The 20,792-nt window shown below is 44.2% G+C and overlaps 1 protein-coding gene across 1 annotated transcript in view; it reads right to left on the bottom strand.

Annotated features, from left to right (window-relative positions):
• Positions 1–10,087: 10,087 nt before the first annotated feature.
• ETFA (electron-transfer-flavoprotein, alpha polypeptide) overlaps positions 10,088–20,792 on the bottom strand; it is a 70,158-nt gene continuing 59,453 nt past the window's right edge. The window contains exon 14 of the mRNA XM_010843407.1: positions 10,088–10,385. Within this exon, the coding sequence (XP_010841709.1) occupies positions 10,347–10,385 (39 nt within the window). The 3' untranslated portion in view covers positions 10,088–10,346. The remainder of the gene's footprint in view (positions 10,386–20,792) is intronic.

Below are 20,792 nucleotides of genomic sequence, written 5' to 3' on the forward strand. Positions count from 1 at the left end.
CCCCAGGAGGGAAGCGCTCACACTGCCTGGCTGTGTGACTCTGGACCAGTACCTCCTCTTCACCTTCTCCTCCCCACCACAGAGGAGCTCAGAATTCTGTCTTCCTTGCGAGCAACTCCCAGACACAGCTCCCTGACCCAGGGCTCCATTCCTCAGGGATCTCAAGAGGCCCAAAGCTGAGCAAGAGGTCTTGCTCGCAGCCTGCTGCTCCTCCTAGGTTCCCAGCCGGGTGTCACCATCCACCTGGCCGTGTGCATGAATGCTAGCCCCCTTCTCATTCCCCATGAGCAGTTGGGGATGCTGGCCCCTGCCCCAGACCCCTCACAGCCTTGCTGAGGCCCAGGCCCAGCCTCTGACCCCACCTCTTCCACCAGTGTGTCAGCTCCCCAAACTCCAACCCGGGCTGTTGAGCCTGATCAGTGTGTCCCTTGCTGAAGAGCCTCCAAGGGGTTTTGTTTATGAGTATGTTTTGTTTTCGACGCCCAGAAGAAAAAGGGAAGATAATTTTATTTTTCAATTCAAGGGCTCCCGTTGCCTCAAATGAATATCTTGGTGAGGTCACTGCTCCTAGATGGGCTGGTTGCCGGCCCCCAGGCCACAAAAAACATTCTCCTTATTCATGGGAAGATCAGCATTTGTCAAAAAAGATGTTAAAGGGAACAGTGTCAAATGGAGCTTGTTTTGGGATGTAATCTGAGGCATTCTATCACCAGCAGCAGAGTTATTCACAGCTGCCATGACTGAGCACTTTGTAAGGCCTCTACCCCCTTGGGCTCCTTTAACCCTTCCAGTGGCCCTGTGAGGTGGTATCACTGGGCCCATTTTACAGGTGTACGACCCAAGGCTCAGAGGTTTAAGAAACTTCCCTGAGGTTACACACTAACAAGAGAGGCACTGAAACGAGCTCATATCTGCCTGGCAGTGTGCTAGGTGCTGGGGCTCCCAAGCTGTAGAGCTTTTGAAAGCAAAGTGGTCACTCCTGGGTTTGTCACATATGGGCTGGAGGGCATTACATGATTTATAATCTCTGGGGCAGGAGCTGCGGGATCTGTTTAGTGGTCTGCATCTGCTAGACTAGAAACAGCTACCCTCCTTGGCCAGGCTCAGCCTGCTGAGCCGTGATGCCCTCTTGGCTGAGTTCCCGTTGCCCCAGCTCATGGGCTAGTGCTGGCCACCCAGTCAAGTAAATGAGCCTGTCCTCTGCTGGAGGTGAGACCCCCATGGCTAGCTGGTAGTCACCTCTGCTTGGACTTCTCCAGAGAAAAGGGCTGGGAGGAGAGCAGTGGGGTAAGATGATAGGCAAGTGGCCCCACTCTCTCCCTCAGTTTCCCCACCCAGAAGAGTCCCACTTTTAACAGCTGGTTTCTTAGGGCATTTACAGATTGCTGTGAGGTGAAATTGCCTGAGCACTCACGGTTACCTTCCCGCCTGCCCAGGCAGTAGCAGGGTCAGAGCTGCTGCACAAGCAGATGGGGACTAGACGTGGTCTGACCTCTCTGAGGACAGAGTCCACAGTCACCAGGAAGAGGGCGCGCAAGACAGAGGAAGCCACTCACCTGCCTGAGGACAGGCGCGGGGTGGAGGCTTAGCCTGGAGAGCGGGAGGTGGAGAGTAAAAGCTTTGGCTTTCACGGTTCCCCCGGGTGCCGTAGCCCAGAGTTATAGCTGGTGGGCAGCTGGGCGCCAGTGGAGATGGAGCCCGAGCCCTCCCTGGGAGGTGTGCCGCTCTGGGAAAGACCCGCTCCTTGCTCGTGGACTTGCTCAGTCAGCGCCCTCTGGGGCTCGCTCAGAAGGGAGGCGGGCCCAGTAGCAGCTGCTGCCTCCTGTAAGCCAACAAGATGGTGGGCACAACATGGCTCCCACTTACTCACTTGCTGTTGTGCTGGGGGGATCTTTGTGGTCTTCCCTCTCTAACACAGTCTTGCAAAGTGGGTGCTGTCTTCCCTGCTTTACAGAGACAGAGGATGATTTATGAAATGACTTGTCCGAGGGCATACAGCTGAACTAGGAGCAGAATTCAAACCCAGGTCTGTTGGGATTAGATGCCATGCTGGATGTGGCAAGCCGAACTTCGTGGAATTAAACCAGGTGTCATCAGGAGAGCCAGAGAGGGAGCGGTCAGCCTGCATGGCTCCTCAGGCTGGAGGGACCTGCCCACCCTCCCTGCAGAGCCCTGTGGCCCTTCCCGCAGGGCCAGCCTCCCGGCTCCGCCTTGCCACTGAAGCTGGAGAGGAGCCAGTCCCATGGCCTGGCTGGCTCCCTGACGTGCCAAACCTGGCAGCCAAGACAAGGCTCAGAGTCAGCAATGCTGGTGGCCGGCCCCCAGGGCAGCGTGGTCAGAACCCTGCAGGCCTGGCTCACAGTCCACCGGGACTGGGGAGCTGTAAGGCCTTCCCTGAGTGACATGGCCGGCTCCTCTCCAATCAGCCCTCCAACCCAAACCTAGGTTGTTCAGATCAGGTCACACAGAAGAGTTTTTCACAGATCCTGTACAATTAATTAGAGGCCAGTGGCCTGGGATTCCCTTCAGCATGGTGGCTGTTCACTCCGTCCGTGACTCTCAGCTCAGCAACACCTTTCAACGCCAGGCTCTTGACTGAAGCTCCTGCCCTGGTGCTGCCCCCACATTCCTCTCTGATTTCCTCGTCTCTAAAGAGACTAAGAGTGGGGCTGTACTCTCTGTGAGCTGAGGTCCAAGGAAGCCACCTTAGAAAGAAGCTTCCCAGGTGGCACTAGTGGTAAAGAACCCACCTGCCAAAGCAGGAGACGCAAGAGATGCGGGTTCGATCCCTGGGCTGGGAAGATCCCCTGGAGGACGACATGGCAACCCTCTCCAGTATTCTTGCCTGGAGAATCCCATGGACAGAGGAGCCTGACGGGCTACAGTCCACAGGGTTGCAAAGGGTCGGACATGACTGAGGTGACTTAGCACATCTTTCTATCAAATCAACAGGACCCCTGCACAGAGTTGCTTAACAAGGATACCCAACAACTCTGGGGGCTTGATAGGACATCTCAGGGATACCCCACCTCCACCCTCCACCCAGTTGCTGTGGTGCACACAGGGTGTGTGCCAAAGCCCCAGATTCTCAGCTCAACCCCGTTTCTGTTTTGCTGTATGCCCCCAGCGAATCCATGGATCTGCATCCTTGCCCTGTACAGCAGGAATAACAACTCTCATCCCTCCACCCCCACCCACCCCTGTGAGGGCTGCTGGGATAGCTAACAACATAATGGAAGGGAAAGCCCTTTGAGAATGTTTCAAGGGAGACACAAACAGACATCATCCTTATTAATAATGGATGCCTGGGTGTTGTGCTCCCTATCCACGTTCAGCAGTTCTGGGGAAGGCTGCCCAGGACAAGCTCAGTTATTTCACTTGCTGCTGCTGATAGTTTGGTGCGAGAAGAGGGTGGCTGAAGGGGCTGAGAGGACGTGTGCCCCACCCCCACTCCCAAGCACTGTCTGCTCCTCCTGAGCTCACCCTGCTCATATATCCCCACTGGTTCCCCCATAAATAATGCCCCAGAGTCACCCTGAGTTAAAGCACTGCTGTTCCGGGAGGCACCTTATCTGCCTTCCTCTCCTTTTCCCAGTATAAACCCCAAACCTACATTTCCATGGCATAAACTGAATGATGAATTCATAACTACTCTGAATTTTTTTTTTCCCTTTGCTCCAGCACTGAAAAGTTTAGTATTGTCTCTTGGTGAATAGTTAATTTAATTATCCAAAGAAAATGATGGAACATTTGCTGCTAAATTTATTGCAAACTACCAAAGAGACAGCGCTGGCATAATTTTATGCAGAGCCCCAGGCTATAGCATAGGGGAGCAGGCTGCCTATTCATCCTGAAACAAGCAAATGAAATTGACTACCCTGGAGATCAATCAGGACATTAAACACTGTGATGAATGTGGCAGAACTCTTCAGTGTCTGAGATTTACAGGGCACCTTTCACCAAGCGCTCTAGGAGCCTCCCCAACATCAATTAGGCCTCATAACTAGGTAGGCTCACCTCCACCCCCACTGCATAAAGAAGAGGCATGGTGTTCTTGGACCTGGGTTTGCTAAATGCCACAAAAGTAAGCCAGTGTACAGACCAGATCCAGTACAAAGCCCCCTGCTTCCCTCAGCAGAGAATGGTTTAGAATGGCGGAATCAGGCTAAAAGGGGACGGAGGGATTGGAGTCCAGACTGCGTCATGTTCTTGGTGCTTCTGTGCCTTGGCCACGCTGGGCCTTTCACCTGGGATATGCTTCGTTATTGGTTGATTTTGACTGAACTCAGCTCAGCTGTCTCATCTTTCTCCCCTTCACTGAAACTGGTCCCAGTCAGGCTGGACTAGGAACACATCCTCTGTGTTCCCAGGGGGTTCCCAGGTGACACCAGTGGTAAAGAACCTGCCTGCCAATGCAGGAGACATAAGAAACATAGGTTTGATCCCTGGATTGGGAAAATCCCCTGGGGGAGGGCATGGCAACCCACTCCAGTATTCCTGCCTGGAGAATCCTGTGGACAGAGGAGCCTGGCAGGCTGTAGCCCACAGGGTCACAGAGTTGGACATGACTGAAGCGACTTAGCATGCACACACACTGTGTTCCCAGAGAGGAACTCAGGTTATGGCATGTGGTTGAGGGTATACTTCAGCCTAAGGTCACCACTCACTAGCTGTGAATCCTTTGGCAAGCGTTTTAAGCTCTGTAAGCTTCAGTTTTCTTATTTGGAGAGTGGAGAATACTACAATACCTCGTGGGGTTATTATGAAGCTTAAATGAAATAATGTCTGTAAAGCACTCAGCACAGCTCTCCAAAGTGGTTCTTGTCTCCATTTTCCTAAGCTGTTTGATATCTGCCAACACATTCACACAGGTTGAAGCTTGAAGGTATCTTGGAAGATTACCAAGTGCAATTTGCCATTTTACAGATGAGGAAAATGAAGCCTAAAAGGAGAAGGAATGTGACCAGGGCACCCCTGAGACCATATTAGAACCAGGATGAGAACCCCAGTGTCCTGGTGAGCAGCCCACTCAGTGCTCAGCCCAGGTCCCAGACCTCACAGTTCCCCATGCAGCCCCCACACTGGGAAGGGAAACAGCCCTCCAAGCCGGACTCGAGTGCCCAAAACCACGAGACCAGTTGTGGGAGGCAAAGATGGGGAAGCCCGGACAGAGAAAACCTCACCACAGCCTGACTACTCACCAATCCGGGCACCAAAGAAAGTAAACGCCAGCTTCCTTCCCAATAAATTCCTATTTCTATCACCCATCACTCTTCCATGCTCCTATGACAAGTTTGCTGTTTTGAGACAATGCAAACCAGAGGAGAGAGTCCTAGAGAAGCTGGAATATATTGGGGGGCAGCCCGGTGCAAAGGCCAAGCTCTTCAGGCCTGGAGTCAGCTCAGGTTTCATATCTCACCACTGCCTCTGCTCAGCCCATTTCTTCTTCCAGAAAGTAGGGGTGATGATGCCCACTTTGGGGACTGTTGTATTAGAGAAGGAAAGATAATGCACCTAGTAGGTTCTTAACAAGTAGTATTTGCCAGAATTCTGGTTTGTGTCCAGCTCTGCCACCTGCTTTATGCCCTGGGGCAGATCACTTCTCCTGAGAGCCTGCCTTCTTCAGTTTCCTACCCTTCCCACCTCTGAGCGGTAACTTGCATGAGAGTGCTATTATAAACCAAGGACTATCAGCAACTCTTCTTCATGTGGGTGCCCCACAAAATATTTTTTAAACCCTAGGTCTATACAAGTTGGAGCAATATATCACCCTAAATGGGCTTTTAACAAGGTTATCAGTCAAGTCTCCTTTCGTTCAGCAACAGCTAACCAAATCCATCTGTTATAATCAATACTGTTCTCTGGGTTTCCCAGCCTCTTAAGCACACTTTTACACGAACCAAAAACAAAAACTCTCTCTTAGCCCCGTGAGAGATGGTGTGAAATGCAACCAAACTGACTTCCCCTTTCTCACAGAAACAGCACAGAGAGCTCTTACGGCTGGGGTTTCATTCAAAGCCTCCCAGCCCAGTAGAGACACGCCCAGGCTCTGCCGGCAGCGTGGCTCCCGCACTATCCTGGGAGGACGAGCCCCACTCTCTGCCAGCCTCGCCCATAATACCGGACCCATTTCCATAGTCTCAGGGGACCCATTCTGTACCCAAAGAGCTTTCAGTCAAACCTATTCAGGGCATAAGGCCAGAGGATTCCTGCAACAGCCTCCTAATCGCTTCCATCTTTTCTTCCTCTCTCCGTCTGTCCTGAACACTCCACCAGCTTATGTTATTCCTCTAGATCAAGTAACAGGCCTTCCTCAACACAGGCTAGTATAGTATCCATCTCCCTGTTGCCAGAAGGGTGCTCCCAAAGACCTGTTCAGGTGGCAGGGCCTCAGGACGTCATGCTGCTCTTTGTGGAAGATTCTGGATATACTGACACGGTTAATTCTAACACATAAACAAGGAATAGTACAACCAGCAGAGAGCATTTTTAAGTACTCAACACCTGTTCACTAAACAAAAGCTGTGGAGGGCCAATGGCCACTGACCTCCTTAGTTAAATACCCATTTGTTACCAGTTCATTCACTTTGGAACCTGATTATAGTAGGATCAGATGTAGCAGCAACTGGAGTTTTAGAAAAAAGGATGCAAGAAAGACTTAGATTAGGAAATTCTATTAATTTTTCCTGCAAATCAGGAGCTCTCACAGTACCACCTCTGGCCCAGCTCCTGAAACAGCAGTATTCCTTGAGGGCAAAGTTTGAGAACCACTGACCCATGAGGAAAAACAACAGACTCCTCAGCCTACCAGCCAATGTCCTCCACAATCTGGCCTTAACTACCTGTCACCCTCAACCCCTCTCCCGACACTGTGTTTCCGCCCGTCACTGTCTCAAGCAGGCATGCGAACTCTCATCTGTTCTACTTCTGCCTCTCGTGTTCATGTTAACACCTCCACGCCCTGAGGAATAACCGCAGCTGGCCCCCTGAAGGAGCCCTCCCTGTATGTGCAGTTCATGCTGACTGCATGCTATCTGCTTTTCTAATCACTTGGGTCTCATCTCATCTTCCTTGCTAGCTGCAGATCTTGAGGGCAAGGGCTATGCCTCTAACAGCCTGTATTCTCAGAGCCCAGCAGCAAGCTGCTCTCCCCATCAGGACCACAAGCTACCTCAGTGCAGAGGCCAGACCAGACATCCAGGTGTTTGCTCCAGAGGCCCACACAGCACAGCTGCTGGGTGAGCCAGGGAGCCTCCAAGGGAATATGCCCCGATGTACTGCTGAGAGACCAGGGGAAGTGCTGGGTTCTGTACCCTCTCAACTGCCAGAGAGCTGAGACCAGGGCCCTCACTGTCCATAGTAAGGAGGTTGTTTATTGTTCAGTTGCTAGGTTGCATGTGACTCTTTGCAAACGCATGGACTGTAGCACGCCAGGCTCCTCTGTCCTTCACTTTTTCCCAGAGTTGGCTCAAATTCATGTCCAATGAGTTAGTGATGCTGTCCAACCATCTCATCCTCTGCCGTCCCCTTCTCCCTTTGCCTTCAGTCTTTCCCAGTATCTGCTTGACCTAAACGACCTCAAGAACCTATGAGCTCTGCCCTCACATGGCTGCCTTCCTACACACATACTCCTGCCCTCTCAGGGACTTCGTGTTCTGACAAATTAGCCAAATTCCTGGGGACTGTATGACATTAACCTAAGACCTCAAAGGTCTTAGGGGAGAAAGGCAGGAAGCATACACACAAACCCCAAAGAAAGCTATTCCTAACACTTTTGCCTAGACTGCTTCCAGAGCTACAGCTCAATCCTCAAGCCAAGATGTAGGGCTGTCATTTGGAACTGACAGCTTGGTTTCCCCCAGAACACTAAACAAGTAAAAAAAAAAGGGGCATGTCAAATTGTACCTTCTGGCATAGATGGTAGTTTTTAACAATTTGCCCCAGTCTCACACAACTTCCTTTTGAAGGTAAACTTTGAGTGGGTACTTACAGGGGCTTCTAAGTTGAACAAATTCCTGCTGGAAAGACAAGCCCAGGATACGAACTCTCTTCCTCCACTAGGATCCTGAGTGTGTGCCCCGCCCACCTGGGACCAGGCACCGAGTGCCCTTTACCTGAGGGAACCATGCAGCCACTCCCTGTTCCTCCAGCAGAGGTGAGGCAGAAACACACACTGGTGAGGCCACTGCTCTGAAGCCAAACTTCCTGGTTCCAAATCATGGCTCTCGTTTGTAAGCTGTCTGAAATTGGGCAAGTTACATACCCTCTTTTTGCCTCAGCTTCCTCATCTGTAAAACAGGGATAAGAATAGCATCTATCTTACAGATGTTGTGAGGACTGAAGGGGTTTAGTATGTGACATATAGTAAGCGCCACGTGCGTGCTCAGTTGCTCTGTTGTGTCTGACTCTTTGACACTCTATGGACTATAGCCCGCCAGGCTCCTCTGTCCATGGGATTCTCCAGGCAAAAATACTGGAGTGGGTTGCCATTTCTTTCTCCAGCGGTTCATCCCGGCCCAGGGATCGAACCCAGGTCTCCTGCATTGGCAGGTGGATTCTTTACCACAGAGCTACCTGGGAAGCCCCTACTTAATGCTATGATGATGATGATAAATTGTATCCAGTAAATTAACTGAACAGCTGCTTGAAGCTGGAGCAGGACAGTTGTGACAGGAGGAAGACAAAAGGGAGAAAGACCAAACAGTTCAACCCCAAGGCTAAGAACCACACCAAGACACCCCTTGGGATGGACCTTCTTGAGCTGGCACACCCTGTATACACTGGGCACCTCTGCAACCGCCACTTCTGCTCCTCTCCTGTCCCCCCAGTTATGGTTTCCCACAGGGATGAAGCGTAAATGGAAAAGGCCCCAAGTAAGGTTAGCCTCCTTGGGAAGAGCCTCAAAGATAGCAACAAGATACAGGTATTACTTCTGCAAGAGAAAGTCAAATTACATGGCCTTGGACAAGTCACTTCAGCTCCTTCACATCTCTCTGTGCCACAGGATCCCTCTCTGTACAAGGGGGCTGAGCCGGATGGTCCCTCAGCTCTGCAACCTAGGGTCCTACAGTTCTAACACTGAGCACTACTTGGCTGCTCCTCTCACTTCATTACAAGAAGGCAGAAGTGCCAGTGACATTTAACTTCAAAGGGTGTTTCACAGAAAGTGAATATAACGCATCAAAAAAGGATTCAACTAATCAGCCCCAGGCTGGCCACACTAAGGGCCCGACTGGGCCCTCTGCTCCCTCCCTTTGTGTATCACTAGTCACTTCCCATCTCTTCCCTGCCATCTTTCTTGTCACCAACTATACCTTCTGTGGCTCGGCTTCAGCGTGGCAGTGCTCTTCATTCAGCTCGCCTGCTGACTCCTGGCCTTTCTAAGACCCCAGATCCCTGCCCACTCCTTCTTGCAGTCTTGGCCCAGACCTCACCAGCCTCTGTTCCTGGGGTTGCACTCACACAAGCGCCTGGCCGCCTAGGGCAGCATGGGAGAGTGCTAGAACTCACCGCACATGTGGCCGACGTGCATGCCTGGCTGCTTTCTAAGACAGTCCAAAGGAAGCCACCAGGAGGGCGAAAGAAAAGCCAGAGCCATCTCTGAGCAAGACTTTTAACATTTACAATAGCATTGAGCTATCTGTTAGCATAAGAGGCCATACTGTCTCAATGTGGCCCCTTCTCCACTTGCCTCTAATTTATAGACACCAAGAACTGTAAACTGCCAAGATCTTAAAATGAAATGGAAAATTAAATCAACTTAAGTCAACTAAATACATTCAGCAGGTTCAGGTTTAAGGCTGGTGCACTTTTGTCCCATTAGCTATGATTTTCTAGAGACTGGAATATATTTAAGATAATATTCATACTTTGTGGCCATGCTTTTTTAACTCTAAATTCACCACTCCAGTTCCCTTGTCTCAACAACTGGATTATGTTGATTAGACTGGTGGGAACATTCATGTTTATAATTTTATCTAAAATACAGAGCCATCCATGAACAACACCAGCAAGAGAAAATAATAATTTTCACTCCTGTTTTTTCAATTATCTCTCTTCCTTTACAAAGATAGGCATATTTCGGTAATAGTTTTAAAGTTATGGAAAGGCTTTATTATGTATTACAGAGCTATAAAATTTCAAAAAAATAACTGTTTAGAACCACAAATAATTAAGAAATAATAATAACCCCATAAAAAAAGCATTTGGTGTCTGTTAGAAATTTTCCTCAAATTATGAAATGTAGCTCTCCACACTTTCCGATGATTGTTATATTAGCCATGAATTTCTATGATTTCAGCTGAATATACTTTGATACAATTTTCGTCCTAAGACATGGTCATGACTCATTTCTTCTTCAATAGCTCAGTCATTTCAGGAACAACCTGCAAATTAAAACAAAATAATAATAATTAAACAATTTGAGTCTTCTTTGTGATAAGGTCACAGCTCCCTAAGGAGTACAAAAAGGCCAAAAGCAACAACGTGAATCACCAGGAGGTACGGGAGGTACAAAATGCCCCCTCCCTCTGCCTTCCCAAGGACTCCCTGTTTTCCCAGTCTCTCTCCCCATCCATGGGACAAGTGGTTGGCAGAGCCAAAAGCCCACTCATGGCCTGGAAGCCTTTGTGACACAACCCCAGACCTCAGAAAGGCGCCCCTGAGAACAGGAAGTCCGATTCTCTTGTCTGTTGAGAACAGTGTATGTTTTGACCTCTGTGTTCCCTGGCACTCTTCCTTCCCTCACTGCAGTCCTGCCCTACCTTCAGTCTCTTGCTTAGTCACGACTCCTGTCAGCCTCCTCTAGTACTTGTTTATTCACTCACTCATCATTCACTTAACAAACACTGTAGTTGTTATTCCTCAGCACGTTACCATCTTCTGGCACATAAAAATGAGCTGCATGCTGGACGTCACCCATCATTGCTCTTTACTAAAACCAAGGCCTTGTGCTAACGCAGTGGCTGGTCAGCAGACACAGCAAGAAACCACAGTGAAGGAAACTGACCAAGCTGGCTCCCACTTTAGAAAGGATTCATTACTAACCCCTGGCCTGGGCAGTTCAGTGGCTGCAACCGGAGCTTCGGTGTGGAGCTGCTTTGTGACAGCCTGGGTCACAGAGGAGGGCTACATGTGGGGGCTGCAGGAGCACACAGGGCCTGCCTGAAAACTAGCCTAGCCACTCGTGTAAAATATCAATTACTCAGCTTCCAAGGGGTTGTCGACTGCCCTAGCTCACAAAGATCCCAGCTGAACTTGCCACTGATGAATATAGCCTCTCAATTATTTAAGAGAGCTACATTTCCATTAGGTGGAAATAATGTGTTCGTACAAAATTTATTAAGGAAATTGTCGACATGTTGTTTCTTCCGAATGTCACTTTGTCTCCAGCCTATTAAAAGGCCCGTGTTTACCATGGAGCCAGCAGGCATTAGCTCAGGGGCAGCATTAAGTGCTGGCACCATTTCCCCCAGTTTCCTCGGTGGAGAGACCATGAGCTTCTGCCAGTCACATAGATGACATGCTAAACGAGCCTCATGTGGGACCTACATGTTTCATGAAAAATGGGCTAGGGCCCAACTTCTTTTAAATAAAACATCAATTTGGTTTAGAACATAGTTTTTAAAAACCTTACAGAAAGTCCCCCTGCTGCACTCAGGGGTTGAGGGGTCTTTCTCTCTCCATGCTCCATATCATTTTTGTTCCCAAGCATACCAAACAATGCCTTGGTTAGGGAAAACAACATGCCAGCTCAGTTTACTGAGTATCTAATGGCCTCAGCACACTGAAAGATATGAATTCTTTTTTTTTTTCTATTTTAGATACTGCAGAGGCAGCTCCCTACTCAGTAAGACCAGATGACAGTGAATTCATGTCTCAAAAAGGATCATGTACTGATACAAGGCACAGCGCAACTATGTTTCACTCATTTATTTAGTATTTCCTCAGGATAAGCACTATGGGAAATAGAGAGGATCAGGCCTGATTCCTGGCCACAAGAAGGGAAGAGACAGAGGCCTAAGAAACACTTGATTAGAAACCTGCTCATCTTATACTGTAGTGTAAGAGGATGAGAATGGCATTAAAAGCTCCGAATTCAAGAATCCTGACGTAAGTTGAGTCTGGTATGGACTAGGAAAAATCAGAACATTTAACATGGAGGAAAAAAAGATTCTGGGCAAAAAATGAGGAGGCAAACGGATAAACACTGTAGGTTCCAGAGACAGTAAAGGGACTAGAACGACTGTAGTGAATGGCTATGTTGGAGAGAGGTGAAAAAGGTTTAAACAGATAGGAGTTATGCCAAGTCTAATCAATGCAGACACAAGAGTCTCTCCAACAGAGACAGACAACTGGATATCCACATGCAGAAGAATGATGCTATGCCCTCACCTCATACCATACACAAATATTAATTTAAGATGGATCAAACACCTAGTTAAACAACATAAAACTCAGAAGAAAACGTAGGGGTAAATCATCAGGACCTTGGGTTATGATGATAGATTCCTGGATATGACATCCAAAACATAAGCAACAAAAACCAGATGAGCTGGACTTCATCAGAATGTAAAACTTTTGTCATCAAAGGATATTATCAAGAAAGTGAAAAGACAACCAACAAAATGGGAGAAAGTATTTAGAAAACATACTAAGGGTCTCATAAGGGTTTAACATCCAGAAAATATGAAGAAATCTTACAACTCAACAACAACAAAACAAACAATTCAATGAAAAAATGGACAAAGAACATGGATAAACATTTCTCTAAAGAAGACACACAAATGGCCAAAGAGTACACACAAAAAATGCTCAATATGATTTGTCATCCAAAAAAAAGAGTCAATCAAAACAACAAGATACCACTTCACAACCATTAGGATGGCTACAGTAAAAGCTAATAACAAGTGCTAGCAACTGTATGGAGAAATTGGGGCCCTTGTGTATTATTTGGTAGGAACGTAAAATGGGTCAATGAGTTTGTAAAATAGTAGGCAGTTCTTCAAAATGTAAAACACACAGTTATAAAAGTATACAAGCAATTCCATTCCTAGATATGTGTCCAAAAAAGATGAACAGTGCACAAAAACTCATACATGAATGCTCATGGCAGCATTAATTATAACACCCAAAAGTGCAAACAACTCAAAAGTTCATCAATGGATAAGTGGATAAACAAATTGTGGCATATATATACAATGGCTATTACTTGACAATAAAAAGGAATAAAGTGCTGCTACAACAATGAACCTTTAAAACATTATGTTAAGAAGCCACCCACAAAAGACCATGTATTACATGATTCTATATCCAGGACTGGCAAATCTACAGACACAAAGGAGATTAGCTGTTGCCAGTGGCTGGGGAGAATGTGAATAGGGAGTGACTGCGAATAGGTATGGGGTTTCTTCTCAGTGTGAGGAAAATGTTAGCACAAGCAGACACAATTAGACCTAGTCTAGCAGTGATGGATGCATAACTCTGTGAATATACTCAAAACAACAACACTGAGCTGTACCTTTTAAAAGCACACATTTTATGATATGTGAATTATAGCCCAGTAAAGTTATTATATCTTTAAAAATTAACAAAACTACAGTCAGGTGGTTCCCTCTGTCCTATAACTCTGATTCTGAGATTCACCATTTATTAAGCACCTACTATGTACCTGCATGGAGCAATACAAACAGGTAGGCGAATATTTAACGCAGACTAAACTAAGTGCAGTAAATCTCACTATAAGGTAATATTTATATTACTTATGAGAATGCTTATATTTAGAGAGATTAAGTAAGTTTGCTAAGATAATTTAATTAGTATATGCCCAAGACAGAATATGAAATGAAGCTTGCAATTACTGTACCATGTTACTTCTGTCATATGAAGAAAAAATAAATTTGTTCTAACTCATGACTGTTGAAAGGCGAAGTGAAAAAATAAATAAAAGAAAATAAAACGTTATGCATATACAGTTTTACTCTAGACATGATGAAATTTGGTGGGTGCGATATACCTTAGGGAATTATTAGTCCAATAGCTATTTCTATATTTGTTATATGTGATACAGTTTGAAATTTTTAAACAAAAATTTGGTCTAAAAAAGTCCTTTTTACACAGCTGTTATTTGATTTATGATGTTAAGATCTTAATCCCAAATAGATAATAATTAATTTTCATTCATAATTTGCATAATTATATTTTTTAAGCTGTTATACCTTAAAATTTTGATTTTTAAAGATAGAAGGTAGCTCCAGTGAGAAGTGTATTCACTATGCCACCTTGTCTGCTCTTCTGTCAGAATTATTAGGTTGGAGCAAAAGTAATTGCAGTTTTCGACCATGAATTTTAAATTATAACTAGGCTCAAACACATCTTTATTAATTAAAATAGGAACCATTCAATCAACACATTTTTGCCAATGAGAAATAAGTTTGTTTGCTCCTGTAGCATAAAAATCCATGCTTTGGGATCTGACAAACTCTTGGAAAGCATTTTCTGCCTCCTGCTGGCTGTTGAAACATTTTCCCTGCAAAAAGTTGTCAAGATGCTTGAAGTGGTAGTCAGTTGGCAAGATGTCAGGTGAAAATGGCAGATGAGGCAAACTTTCACAGCCCAATTTGTTCAACTTTTGAAGCACTGATTGTGCGATGTTTGGTCAGGTGTTGTCAATGAGAACTGGGCCCTTTCTGTTGATCAATGCCAGCGGCAGGAGTTGCAGTTTTCCATACATCTCATCAATTTGCTGAGCATACTTCTCTGATGTAACATTTTTGCCAGGATTCAGAAAGCTGTAGTGGATCAGATCAGCAGAAGACTACCAGTGACCATGACCTTTTCTTGGTGCAAGTTTGGCTTTGAGAAGTGCTTTGGATCTTCTTCTCTGTTCAACCAGCCATCACCAGTTTTTGTATAAAATCCAATCTTGATTGCATGTCACAATCTAATTGAAATAGTTCACTGCTGTTGCATAGGATAAGAGAAGACAACACTTTGGCACCCTCTTATCAAGTTTCTTCACCTTTGCAATTTGCTTCAAATGCCAAATGATCACAGAATGGTCAACACTGAATTTTTTGGCAACTTCTCGTGTAGTTGTAAGAGGATCAGCTTTGGTAATTGCTCTCAGTTGGTCACTGTCAACTTCTGATGGCTGGGCCACTGTGTTCCTCATCTTCAAGGCTCCCCTCTCCTTTGCAAAATGTCTTGAACCACCACCGCACTGTATGTTCATGAGCAGTTCCTGGGCCAAATGCACTGTTGATGTTGCAAGTTGTCTCCATTGCTTTACGACCCATTTTGAATTTGAATAAGAAAACTGCTCAAATTTGCTTTTTGTCTAACATCATTTCCCTAGTCTAAATAAATATAAGATACACAGCAAGTGATAAGTCATTAGCAAAAAACATAAAGTGAGAAATATGCATCAAAATGATGTATAACATAACCACATTGAGAATGTACTCCAATATCAAAGGGCAAAGTTCAACAATGCAAAAGAGCAATTACTTCTGCACCGATCTAATACTATAATACTCATCCGTGTTACACTTAATTCTGATTTCAACTGAGAAAACAATCTGATTTCTGTTTAGTTCTGCCTTGGTTGCCAGAGTCTGTAAAAGACGTGGTCCTATTTACTGCAATTCGTCTAAGGTACAGGAGTGGTGGTGAACCAACCGGCTGTGGTACCTGATGAGCTAGAAAGACAGTAATGAGAAAAAGAACAGAGCAGAAATCTCTCTTAGTTGTGCCAACAACTTGCTCAGCAACTTCCCTAAATCATCTCTCTCTGAGACACAGACAACTTAAGAAGAACACATCCTGGTTGTTACTCATACAGTAATAAATGAGAGGCTGCACCTCAAGTAAAATTTTTCATATTTTCTTAACTAGTTTTCCCCAAGACTGCATTTTTAAAACTGATTAACTTTCTCACCACTTTGTATTAATCAAAGGCATATATAACTGTGCTTCAGAACTTCTGAGCAGCATGAGATAGACAATGCCTTAATTCTTGCCAAAGGCAAATAAAAGTTATGTCTTACTCCAGGTAGTCTCCCAATAGTCAAATGTGGGCTACTTAAGGGATCGAAGATTGGAAGACGATACTCCAAGCAAATGGCAGCCAAAAGAAAGCAAGTAGGGCTACGCTCATATCAGACAAAAAGATTGCAAGACAGTAAAGTTAACAAAAGACAAAAATGGACAATATATAATGAAAAAGGGACAATTCATAAGGAGATACAACTTACTAATATATACGCACCTGACACAGGAGCATCAAAATACGTAAAACAACTATTAACAGATCTATACAGAAAAAACGGCAGCAACACAGCAACAGTAAGAGATTCCACCTACATCAACCAAGAGATAATCTAGAGTCAATAAGGAAAGAGCAGGCTTAAGTGAAACATTAGACCTGATATGATGGATGTGTATCTATGTAGGAATGTAACACACATTCTTCTCAAGTGCACATGGAACTTTTCTCAAGGAGAGACTGTATGCTGGGACACAAAACAAGTCTCAAGACTGAGAACGATGGTAAGAATCTAGAAATCAACTAAGAGAAAGCTGGAAAAACCACAAAAACATGGAGAATGAACAACATGTCACTGAACAACTATTGAGCCAATGGAAAAAAATCAAAGGAGAAATAAAAGGACAAAGCCCAAAATCAGCAGAAGAAGGAAATAATAAAGATCAGAGCAGAAATGAATGAAATAGAGACTAAAAAGATGATAGAGAAGATCAGCAAAACTAAGAGCTAATGCTTTGAATAGATAAATAAAACTGACAAACTTTTAGTCAGACTCACCTAAAAAAGAAAGAAGGCTCTGACAAATAAAACAAAAGAGGATAAATAACAATGGGTACCACAGAAATACAAAGGCTTATAAGAGAATATTATGAATAGCTATATACCAACAAATAGGACAACCTAGAAGAAATGGACAAATTCTTAGAATCAGACTTTTCAAGACTAAATCATAAAAACATGGAGAATAAGAATAGACCAATCACTAGTATAGAGATTGAATTAAAAAGCTCAAAGTAATCAAAGCTCCCCAGAAAACAATAGTTCAGAACCAGACAGCCTCACAAGTGATTCTACTAAACATTCAAAGAAGATTTAATATCCACCCTTCTCAAACTACTCCAAAAAATTGAAGAGGGAACATTTCCAAACTCATTTTATGGGGCCAACATCATCCTGATACCAAAACCAGACAAAGACAATATAAAAAAAAAAGAGAGAGAAAATTGGAGGCCAATATCTCTGATGAATATAGATGAAAAAATCCTCAACAAAATTATTAGCAAAACAAATCAAACAATACATAAGAAGGATCACACACCATGATCAAGTAGGACTTATTCCATGACTGCAAGAGTGGTTTAACACCTGCAAATCAGTTAATGTGACACACAACATTAGCAAAATGAAGGATAAAAACATATGATCATCTCTGTAGATTCAGAAAAAGTATTTGACAAGATTCAACATCCATTTATGATAAAAAATTCTCAATAAAGTGGATATGGAAAGAATGTGCTTCAACATGATAAAGGTCATACACATCAAACCCATTAACATCACACTTTGTGGTGAAAAGCTTGGTGAAAGTTATCCTTCTAAAATCAGGAACAAGGCAAGGATGCCTGTTCTTACCACTCTTATTCAAAATAGTATTGGAAGTCCTAGCCAGAACAATTAGGCAAGAAAAGGACATAAAAGGCATCCAAATCAGAAAGGAAGAAGTAAAAATGTCACTAAAAATTTGTGGATGACATAATTTGACATATGGAAAACTCTAAAGATGCCACCAAAAAAACTATTAGACATAATAAATTAATACAGCAAAGTTGCAGGGCACAAAATCAACATACAAAAATCTGTTGCATTTCTACATGTTACCAATGAACCAGCAGAGAGAGAAATTAAAAAAAAAACAATTCTATTTATAATCACAACAAAAAGAATAAAATGCCCAAGAATATATTTAACTAAGGAAGTGAAAGACCTGTATACCAGACTCTTAAGACATTGTTTTGTTTTGTAAGACATTGTTGACAGAAACTGAAGACATAAGTAAATGAAGGTATTCCATGCTCATAGATGGGAAAAATTAACGTTTTAAAAATGTTGATATTGCCTAAAACAATCTACAGATTCGTGTGCAATCCCTATCAAAATCCCAAGGACGTTTTTCACAGAAATAGAACAAAAAATTCTATAATTTGCATGGAACCATAAAAGGACCCCCCTCCCCACACACAAAGCCAAAGCAATCCTGAGAAAAAAGAACAAAGCTGAAGGTACCACACTCTCTGATTTCAAACTATATTACAAAGTCATAGCAGTCAAAATAGCATGGTACTGGCAGAAAAATATACAAACAAATGGAAGAGAATAGAGAGCCCAGAAATAAAATTAATTTACAATGAAAGAACAAAGAACATACACTGGAAAAAGAACAATTTCTTCAATAAATGGTGCTGGGAAAACTGGACAGTCACAGGCAAAAAAAATGAAACTTGACACACAAAATCAATTCAAAATGGATCAAAAACTTGAATGTAAGACCTGAAACCACAGAACTCCTAGAAGAAAACACAGATAGTTTGCTCTCTGACATTAATCTTAGCAACATCTTTCTAGATATGTCTCCTCAGGCAAACAAAAGCAAAAATAAACAAATGGCAAGTTAAAAAGCTTCTGCATGGCAAAGGAAATCATCAACAAAATGGAAAGACGATCTATGAAACAAGAGAAGGTTCCTGCAAATCATGTATACAATAAGGGGTTAATATCCAAAATATGTAAAGAACTCATATGCCTCAACAACAAAACAAACGCTCCAATTAAACAATGGGGCAGAAGAGGTGAACAGACATTTTTCCAAAGAAGACATAAAGGCAACTGGTACATGAGAAGATGTTCAGCATCATTCATTATTAGGGACTTGCAAGTGAAAACCACGATGTGGTGTCACCTCATTTCTGTTAGAATGGCTGTTATCATAAAGGCGAGAAATAGCAAGTGTTGGTGGTAAGGATGTGGAAAAAAGGGACCACTGGTGCACTGTTGGTGGGAATGTAGATTGCCACAGCCACTTTGGAAATCAGTATGGAGATTCCTCAGAAAAATTAAGAATAGAACTACCACATGAACCAGCTCTCCCACTCTTGGGTTTTTAATCCATAGAGTACAAAAATACTAACTTGAAAAGATATAATGGGACTCTTAGGTCCATTGCAGCATATTTACAATAGCCAAAATATGGAAGCAACCTAAGTGGCCATCAATGGATGAATGGATAAAGAAGATGTGGTCTATATGTATACAATGGAACAGTATTTTGCCATGTGTGACAACATGAATGGGCATCGATGGTATTATGCTAAGTGAAATAAATCAGAAGGAGAAAGACAATCTCATTCATGTGGAATATAAAAGACTGCTGCTGCCAAGTCGCTTCAGTCGTGTCCGACTCTGTGCGACCCCATAGACGGCAGCCCACCAGGCTCCTCCATCCCTGGGATTCTCCAGGCAAGAACACTGGAGTGGGTTGCCATTTCCTTCTCCAGTATAAAAGACACCCCCTCCCAAAACACAGTAAATGAACACACCAAATAAAAACAAACACACAGAATCAGAGAACAGAGTAGTGGCTGCCAGAGCAGGAAGGGCTGGGGGGAGGGGAGTAGTGGCTACGAGAGCAGAAAGGGCTGGGGGGAGGGCACAGCGGCTAAAGGCGATCGACTATATGGTGATGGAGCAAGACTAAATTTTTGGTGGTCAGCACACTGTAGGGTATACAGAAGCAGAAATATAACATTGTACACATGAAACTTATATACTGTTATAAAGCTACGTTATCTCAATAAGAAATTCAGAAAAAGTTTTTAAAGTGTGCTTCTTAACACACCAAAAATAGCTTGAGAATCTCAAGTTGGAAATCAGCTTTCTGGATGATTTTTGAGGTCCTTTTCCACTCTCAGTGTCCTAGAACTCTCAATATCTCTTTGAGCATGCACACACACGTGTGCATAGACTCACATAACAGACACAGGCATCGCCTCTCATGTTACACCCAGAAGCTGCCCTTGATGCAAGAGGCACAACTTGTGGGACACTGCTGCACCCAACACTGCTACAGAGATGCTCCTGCCCCAGGGCAGGTGTCCACAGTGTGAGCATCACAAATGTCTGACTGTTTAACACCTCGTTTTTTTATCAAGCGTGTGGGCAGCAAAATACAGTACACAAGCAGACAGAAAAACATACCTTAAACAAAATTACTTACAAATTTATTAAAATAGTCTCTTGAAGAAAAATAAAAGGCAACTACATTCAATGTCTGTTTGCAAACATGTCAACAGGAGACATGGCTGGGGTTCAGCAAGTACTAATTTCATTTTTAAATTTAAAGGTCTTTATCCCTTTATCTGTATCTCACTGGAACTAAATGCTTTCTACTTGGACAAAGGTACTATTACACAGGAATACAAAGATTTTATTTTTTTCATAGTAACTTTTCCTCCCACTGGAATATCTTGGTCACATGACTGCCACTACAGTCACAGTTCTTCTACAGCTGGGCCAGGTCACAGGAGCAGCCAACTGACCTAAACCCTGCATTTCAGATACAGAAACCTAGGACCACAGAAGATGGGCTGTATTTTCCCCATGCAAGATAGAGGCTCTTCTGGGTTGCATGTGGGCAGGGGTTACCCGGGGATTTCCACGTGGAAAAATGCCCTTTGCTGACCCAGGGCAACAG

This window comes from Bison bison, unplaced genomic scaffold, assembly GCF_000754665.1.
Source record: "Bison bison bison isolate TAMUID 2011002044 unplaced genomic scaffold, Bison_UMD1.0 scf7180017864181, whole genome shotgun sequence".
NCBI classification, from domain to species: Eukaryota; Metazoa; Chordata; class Mammalia; order Artiodactyla; family Bovidae; genus Bison; species Bison bison.